The following is a 9625-nucleotide window of genomic DNA, read 5'->3' on the forward strand; positions in this document are numbered from 1 at the left end:
TAGTTTGCATGAAAATAATTAAGCAAATATGACTCCATGTTTACGGGGAAGGGAGAAAGTAAGAGTGAGTGAGAGGGAGGGAGGTTTTATATGATGACTACTTGGTCCACCAACCCATCCTCCGTAATCTTCGGTTATCCATTGAAAAACTTGCATTACACTCCACACTTAGCTTACACCAACATTTTAGTCTCAAATTTACTACAAAAATACAAGTGTTTGATTTTGATCACATTCTAGTCAAACTACTTGTCAATGTATTGTCAAGCCGCAAGGCGGCAGCCACACACAAAATGGTCAACTACTCATGTGTTGTGTAGTGTAGAATTTCCCTAACCAGAGTATTATTAATATTAAATAAGGCCATCACTAAATAATTAAGATGAATAGTTAAAAAGAAATTAACAAGATTGGTAAGAGAGAGAAAGGAAAAGAAATAAAACGGCGGTGATTGGTGGACGCACGCTCGGGGTTTGGAACAGAGGCATGTGCACACATGCAAGGGACCCACTTATGTCCTAACAAAGGTTTACACCACCGCAACCCTTCAATCATGCTCACCTCTCTTCTCTTTCTCCTTCAATTCCATCTCTCCATCTTTAGTGTTGCATCTGTTTTGAGGTGGTGAGATAAAAATTAAGAGATTAAAATTTAATATTATATTTGTTAATTTAAAAATAGATATTAAAATTTATTTTTATTTTTAAAATTTTAATATTTTTAAAAAATAAAAACACAGAAAATAAAAATTTTTAAAAATAAAATTAAAATTTTAATAATATTTTATACTTAAAATATTTTTATTTTAATTAATTAATTTTAATTTTATTATTTATACAAATTAAATTAAAATTTTATTTTTATTTTAGTTTTTATCTTATACTTTACACTAAATAGAATACTGAAATTTATTTTAATCTTTATTTTTTAGTCTCTATCTCTCAATTTCAATTTTTTCGTTTCTATCTTTTCACTAAATATTATTTAAGATAATTTGGGGTGAAGACAGATTAAGTTAGGCCAAGCTTCAATTCATTCTTAAGAGGTTAAATTTACAACAATAATAAAATTTGTTAGTCTCGACTTTATTTGTAATTTATTATTGAATACTAAGTTTGTTGACCAATTTAGATTGATCTAAAGTCTATTAAAAAATCTAAACAAAATAAAAATAAGGGTTAAGTATGATTTTAATTTGGTTTTCAATGTAGAGGTTAAAAATTTATTTCTTTTTCGACTTTTTTTGTTATAAAATGGTCCCAAAAATTTCAATTTATTTTAAAATCATCATTTTATCAATTTAATTTTTTATTACCAAATTATCTCTCATTAAAAAAATTATAAAATAAAATAAATATAAAATAAATAAAAAAGGAAAGAAAGGGATACAGAGAAGGGGGAGAAAAAGAGGGGGGGTTGGGGCACGAGAAAGGGGGGAGGGGGAGGGAAGGGAAGCCGCACCGCCATACCGCCACACCACCGCACCGCCGTCTTGCTGCCTGTGATCCGTCACTGGTCCCTACATTAATGGCAAGAGAAGAGAGAGTAGAGAGAGAGAAAGAGAAGAGAGGAACGAAGCCCTCCACAACGCCGTAACCCCTCCTCATCTACCACCGCCACAACTCCTCCTCCTCCACATCGTCGTTCACCGCTGCAGCCCCTCTTCCACCACCATCGCCGCAATCCTTTCCCTCTGTTTCAATTTCTTATTCTTTTTTCTTTAATTTTTCAGATTTAAAAGATTCTATTGTTGTTGTTGATGATGATGTTTCTAGTAGCTTCTGTTTATTCCTTTTATTCTATTGTTGTTGTTGATGCTTTGTTTGCTTTTATTTCTGCTGCTTCTGTTTTTGTTTCTACTTCTTATTTTGTTTTTGTTGTCGCTCTAATTCCATTATTCATGGTTATTGTTGTTGTTGTTCTGCTGATTGTTATTCATTGTTGTCTGCTTTTTGTTTCTGCGTTTGTGCATCTGCTTCTGCTTCTGATTAATGTTGAGAAAGAAGAGGGGTGTTGAGGAAGAAGAGGAGAGGGAGAGATATTTTTGTCCGAAGGATGATTTTAAAACTAACTTAAATCTTTGGGACTATTTTGTAGTGAAAAAAAGGTCAGAGACAAAATAAATTTTTGACATCTACGTTAAGGACCAAAATCATACTTAACCCTAAAAATAAATAAATAATCAAACAATTAAAATAAAAAATATTAAATGTATTTTAAAATATATATATATATATATATATATATATATATGCAATTAAAGAAATAAATAGTCTAATGAATAAAATTTTTAAATAAAATAAATGATATAAATTTAAACTCTCACCGTTATAACTTTTAATATAAAATTATAATAAAAATATATACTTATATATCTTAATAGGCCAAAGTTGGCTTGAGAAGTCAAAAAGACTATCTCATAAGTCTGAATTTGGCCTATTAAAAATTTACTTTAAAAATAGTCTGAGTCTGTACTTATTTTTTGTTATACCAGGTTAGTTGTCTAGGTTAGTTTCAAGTCCGGATAAATTAAATGGCCTTTTTTTATTCCTAAAGATAGATGTTTGATATGAAAAATTGAGATTTAGTATTATGTTTAAAGATTAAATATTAAAATCAAAATTTTAGTATTTAAAAAAAAGTAAAAACACAAGAAATTGTATCTAAATACAAAAATTAAAAATTTAATAATAATTTTTGTTAATAACTAAGAATATTTTAATCAATGTTTTGAAAATCGGTTCGAACCGGCCGGTCAAACTGTGAACCGGTCATTGTTACGGTTCGGGTAATAACAAAAACCGTAGTATTTGAAAACCGGACTTGAACCGACGAACCGGTCGGTCTAACCGAACCGGGACCCGGCTGGTTTTTTAACATTGCAGCAAAACGCCGCCGTTTTGTGCTGCTGAGGGAACCCTAATTTCCTTTTCTGAGTTTTCTTTCTCCTTCGCGAGTTCACACTTCGCAGCCTCCACTTCCTCCTCGTTCCTCCAGCCTCCACTTCCTCCTCGTTCCTCCAGCCTCCCAAAGAACAGAACACCACCCAGTCACCGCACTCACCACCCAGCTGTCAACTCCAGACTCCAGGAGGCCCTCAACGCAGTCACCGCCATCGCACTGACGCCCTCACCGCCGTCGCACTCACGCCCTCACCGTCGTCGCACTCACGCCCTCAGCCACTTCGCATGTCACCTCCGTCGAGCTCTCCCTCTGAGAAAACAGTAGAGAAGCGTTGAAGCGTTGAAGCGTTGAAGCGTTGTCCTTCAAGCTCTGAGAGAAAGCAACAGATTTCCTCATTTCCAGGTAATTTTTAATTAGGTTATGAACATGATTTTGTGATGCAATCCGATTCTGATGAAACTGTGCTCTGATGAACTGAAGTCTGAGTCTCTACTCTCTGAAAACTTAAACTGTTATGAGTTCATTTTGTGATTTCATTGATTCTGATGAACTGAACTGATGAACTGAACTCTGGGTCTCTACTCTCTGAAACTGATGAACTGTGCTCTGATGAACTGAACTCTGAGTAAACTGTTATGAATTTATTTTTTGATTTCATTGATTCTGATGAATTGTGCTCTGATGAACTGTGCTATGATGAACTGAACTCTGAGTAAACTGTTATGAATTTAATTTTAGGATTTCATTGATTCTGATGAACTGAACTCTGATGAACTGAATTCTGATTTTGTGAACAAAGAATTTTATTGAACCTGAGATGTTGTACTTGTTTGTATACTTTGATTTTGGATTTTGGATGTTGTTTGTTCATTTATTGTGAAATTGAGAGTTGAGATTATTGGGTTGGATTGCTGGTAATATTTAGGTATGGAAGAAAGTATCAACCAAGACCTACCTAGGAATAATAATGCTGAAAATAATTCTGCTTCGAATGAACGTTCTCCTCCTCCCGCGAGTAACGAAAATCAATCACAAACTTGTAGTGTTAGGGGGAAAATTGATCCTGCTTGGAGATACATTGCTTTACAGAATATAAATGGAAAACCGCATTACCAATACTTATTTTGTCTGAGTACTTTTGGGGGCGGGAGAATTAATAGAATGAAAAAGCATTTGGCGAAGATAGGTGGAGACATTAAGAAGTGTTCTAAGGTCCCATATGATGTAGAAAAACAAATGGAAGGTTTATTGAAAGAGATTCAGAAAAGTAAAACTAGTAAAAGGAAAGTAAGTTTCAATGAAGAGGGTACCGATGAGTGTGAGGATGCAATTGATGAAGCAATAGCGCAAGAGGAACAACAAACTCCGAGTCAGTTACCAACTAAGGAGGTTGTTGGAGGCGATCCAAAAAAGAAAGCAAAAACCATTATTCCTCCTATGTTTGCACCAAGAACAACTCCGGGCAGTCAACGAAGTCTGAAAAGTGTGTTTCATAACAAAGAGGCACTTCATGAAGTTGATAAGCAAGTGGCTAGATGGCTTTTGGATTGTAGGATTTCTTTCAATGCGGTTATGTCACCTTTTTTTCAAGATATGTTGGATGGTGTAGCTGGCTATGGGCCTGGTTATATAGGTCCTTCTTATGACTCTTTAAGGGTTAACTTATTAGCCGATCTCAAAAGGGAGTGTCAAATGGTTGTTGATAGCTATAGATCTGCTTGGAAAGAAACTGGATGTACTCTCATGGCTGATGGTTGGACAGATCAAAGGCAAAGAACGTTGATTAATTTTTTGGTTTATTGTTCGAAAGGGTTGTGCTTTGTGAAATCTGTTGATGCCTCAAGTATGGTTAAAAATGCTTCTAGCTTGTGTGACTTGTTTTCAGAGGTGATTGAATGGATTGGACCTGATAATGTTGTTCAAGCATAGGAATAGTGCATATCAACCTTACACAGAGATTATCAACTCAAGATGGGACAAACATTTGAAAAAAAAATCTTCACGCAGCAGCCTATTTCTTGAATCCTGAGTGCTTTTTTTCTGAAAATTATAGAGAATCACCTGATGTCATGCGAGCTTTACTTGATCTTGTTACATTGCATTGCAAGGTTAATAATTTAGATTCATTTGAGGCAATGAAAGAAATACACTTATATAGAGATCGAAAGGAAAGCTTTGATAGGCCTGAAGCTGTTCCAGCTGCAAAAAAACTTCAACCTGGTACTAATATCTGTTTGATAATAAGCTTTAGTTATTTACTTATTTTATGTTTTGGTTTCCTTAATTTGATAACTAATACTTGACATATGGGATTGTAATTTGTAGATGAATGGTGGAGGTTGTTTGGTAGTTCTGCTTCGTGTTTACAAAAAATTGCAGTTCGCATTCTTAGCCAAGCATCTGCTTCTTCAGGGTGTGAAAGGGATTGGAGTCTTTTTTATCAAATTCATACAACAAGAAGGAATAGATTGGAGCATGATAGGCTAAGTGATATTGTGTATGTTACATATAATTTGCGTCTTAAATCCAAGTAATCTATATTTCATCCTTTCATTTCATATCATTAAATTTTGTATAGCTAATATACTAGGCTTATCATCTATTGTATTTAATTTGTTAGGAATGAAAGAAAAAAAAGAAAGCAAAAGTCGTAATATGATCCAATCGATATTGAAACTATTGATAAGGTTGATTTTTGGGTGACGGAAGAGGTTGTTGAAAAAGAGCCTGATCTTCCAAGTAATATTGAAGACTTGCTTCGTGAGTATTATAGTTTATTGATCAGACAATAAATTACAATAGCTTTTATCTTTAATTTATTGATAATGTGTTATATTTTCTTAGATGAGATTGAGGCTGATTTAGATCAAGGTGGTGGTGGTGGTAGTACTAGTACATTTTATGCTGTACCACTTGCTTTTTCTGGTCCAAGTAGTGAAAATGAAGGTGATGAAATCAATGAGGCAAATCTACAGCAAATTATGGAGGATTTTGATGATTGATGACAAACTTGGATCATTTTGATGATGCTATGTTGGGTTTGATTGGTTGTTTGAGGACTTTTGAACTTTGAATTTGTATTTGAATGAGATTATAACATTTGGTTTATGTAGTACTTTTAATTTGAATGATATTTTAAAGTTTAGATTAGACTATAATTATATTTTCATGTGCTTATTTACATTTTAATTATTATTTTATTATAAAACGGTTTTTACGGTTCAATCACGATCAAACCGGTTAAACCTATGAACCAATAAACCAGTGCCTAAAACGATTCGATGACCGATTCGATTTTCAAAATCTTAATTTTAATAAACATATTTTTATTTTTATATTTATCTTAAATTAAATAAAATACTAAAATATAATTTAATTCTATAAATTTTATACCAAATATAATATAAAAATTTAATTTATTCTCAGTTTCTTAATCATTAATGAATCCAAGTTTTAATTAAATGGGGGCAAAAACAACATGCATATACACATATATGTATATATACAATATAAAATCTAGCATAGTTACATATATTAATTTAAAACATGTCAGTTAATATATGAAAATAGTAACTAATACAATATGATTAAAAATAAATTTAGTATGTATTTCTCCACCTTTCTACGTGACGAAAATATGAACTACCTTAATCTCGCTAAAAAGTCAATGAAGTATTTATATAATGTATAAAATGAGTTATTTATTTAGTCCAATATAAGTTAAAAAATAAACATCTAGAGTAAAATACTACTAATTTTTCAAACATAATACACTCATAATATTCAAAATAATCATCTGAGTACCAAAAATAATAAACATATGATATCCTATTGAATCGAACATTCTTAAATCTCAATATATACATTGTACAGATACTCCATTAATTTTTTATATTTTCTCTAACTAATTTTAATACTATTTATACAAGACCAACAATAATATATTGTATTTATTATCTTTAGTATAATAGTAAAAATAATTTTTCACACTATTGAATGTTTTGTATCTCATTTAAATTTAAAAATAATATTGAACAACTTTCATTTTACTTTTTATATTAACGTTTCTTAGACAAAAAAATAAGTAGGATGAGATCATTGTATTTTTATATTTGAGATACTAAATTATTGTATTTTTTATTAAAAATAAATAGTTAAATGACAAAATAAACTACTAAAATTTATCTTTACAATAATATTTTAAAATTTCATATGAAAACAAATGTAAAATACTTTTAACAATAGGGACAAATAATTATAACAATGGAAGCATCTATTATTTATACCCATATATTAGCAAAGGATCAGAATTACAAACTTTAGTGGGGGCTCCAACCTCTTATATGTGCATCCGTTCCTGCTCTCAATTTATGTCTCTCAATCTTAATCTCCTCTCTAAATGCAGCCTAACATAAATATTAAATAACCACACACCTCCTTATTCCTACTCCCGTTTTTTTCGTATAGAGTAATGCTAGGTGAAATCTATATTATACATATATATATTGTTCATGACTATTTGACAAATGGCATATATAATATGTTGCTGATCTGGCAGGGCTATGTGCATTGTAGAATGGCCAAACAACACTTGTTACTTTGTTTATTAAACGTAGTACTTTACAGAGAAAAACTCAATTAAAGCGTTTTTATTTTGATTAACAGCATCATTGCAGTGCCTTTTAACTTGTCAATTTCATGATTGCCTTGAATCAAGGGTTTGGTTGCTTCCCATACACCATCATCTCTAAGCAAAAGATGTAATCACACACATTTGTTTAATTAACACTATTATTAGACATAATTAAACAGAGCATTAATATCTATATTTATATATTATTTTATACACATTAGATAGCATGCCAGAACCTGCTAACGGCATGTCTTTCCTCAAAGTTCATGCATATAATAAGATTTGTCTTTCATTTGCAACTGATGAGAGTCAAATTTGAAATTATAATAATGGATGAATATAATACCAGCTGGCAGTTGCCTAAATCACTATAAAAAATTATTCTACCATGAGAAAGTATAGAAACTCAATATATGTGTCGTACAATGTATACTATAGGAGTTAATTTTAAATTAAAATTAAAGTATCGAATGTTTATTTAAAACTGTTCATATATATGTATTTTAGAATAGTAAAAGTGTGTTTGTGTGATCAGTTTCAAGTATTTTAAATTGGATGTTCGATTCAGAAGAATATCAGATGTTTATTATTCTTGGTATCCGGATGATTATTCTGGATAATATGAGTGTATTATGTTTGATAAATTAGTAACATTTTACTTTAGATATTCGAACCTGTACGATAGCGAATGATTAATTTTAATTTTTTATTTATGTTGGGCCAAAAAATTAACTCATTGTACACATTGTATATTTATTCTATTGATTTCCGAACATGATTCTTTTGCCATATCTTAAAATAAAGTGAAATTTAACACATTTATTATGTCTAAGTACATAGCATTGATATAATAATGAAACCAATTTAAGATTATAGAGCCAACTACACATGAAAACTAAATAGCCTAAAACAAGTGTTGTTTAAGTATAATTTCATATAATGGATCTATGATATTAAAAATGAATGTGGGTTCAATTAAGAACGTAACACTCTAACTGCTCTGCCTAGTGCCTAGGGTAGCCCAATTGGAAGGGCCCATCACACTCTTAATTACACCTTTAATTGCACGAGTTTGTTAGAAAGTCAAAATCCTTAATTTAGATTAGGCCCTAAGAGAAAAACACAGTTCAGCCCCCATCTCATCATAGAGGAAGATGCAAAATACTGTACACACAAGACAAGGTTTACTATCACTCTAGCATGATCGACAAATGAACTCATTAATTCAGGAAAGAGAAACTGCATGAACTGATTTTTTTGTCATCTTCTCACTCAGGGTTTTTATTTAACATTATAATATATAACCTCTTTTTTTACTGTCACATTTTTCTCTATGTAAATTATTCTTTTTACACTATGAACAAAATTTGAGCAGTTTGAACTTTGAAGGGTAATTAAGAGAACAAGTACCACTTTCAAGAAATAATTTACCTACCTCTACTTAGATTAACCATGTACATGATTCCATACATATCAATCATTATTTCCATGTTAGCACTGATCTTCCACAGAAACTCTTACTCATGGACTCATGGTCTTAGACTCTTAGTAGCATCTGAAATAAAGTCTCTCTCTCTCTTAAACCATATCATAAAATATATGGCAATTAATTATAAATGCAATAAGAATAAGCGATAAGAAAAAAAAAGTGATATGATCTTCCCTTTTTATTACAAGACTTTTTTTTGGTGTAATTTTATTACAGGACTTTAAATGAAAGAAATACAATACAATACAATGATATATATTATTTCTTCCAAACCCCAAACTTAATTAAAGATTTGTGGTTGGTTGAGGAGGAATGAGGAGTACATAATATATAATATATATGTGTAATTTCTAAACTCCATAGAAATTGGACAAGCACCTTAGGACGGTGACTTTAGCTTCAAGTGCAAGTATGTAGTTTTCAATGCTTTTGAACAAAGTGTGCATGTCCTCCATTCCACTGCTCCCTGGAATTGACCTTTGAAGCTCCCCAAGCTTCTTCTCTAAGCAAGAAGAAGTAGTTTTGTTGCCACCACCATTGGCATTCTTTGCCAAACACAACTTGGCCCTTTTCTTTCTTCCCCCTCCTCTACGCCTATT

General features: G+C 31.5%; 1 protein-coding gene across 1 annotated transcript; it reads left to right on the top strand.

Moving 5' to 3' along the window:
- The first annotated feature begins 3831 nt into the window (after positions 1-3831).
- LOC130932419 (uncharacterized) lies at positions 3832-4833 on the top strand. Its single transcript, XM_057861744.1, has one exon. It carries the CDS (start codon positions 3832-3834, stop codon positions 4831-4833), a length of 1002 nt encoding a protein of 333 aa, XP_057717727.1.
- The last annotated feature ends 4792 nt before the right edge of the window (positions 4834-9625 follow it).

Source organism: Arachis stenosperma, chromosome 1 (assembly GCF_014773155.1).
Source record: "Arachis stenosperma cultivar V10309 chromosome 1, arast.V10309.gnm1.PFL2, whole genome shotgun sequence".
Taxonomy (NCBI): Eukaryota; Viridiplantae; Streptophyta; class Magnoliopsida; order Fabales; family Fabaceae; genus Arachis; species Arachis stenosperma.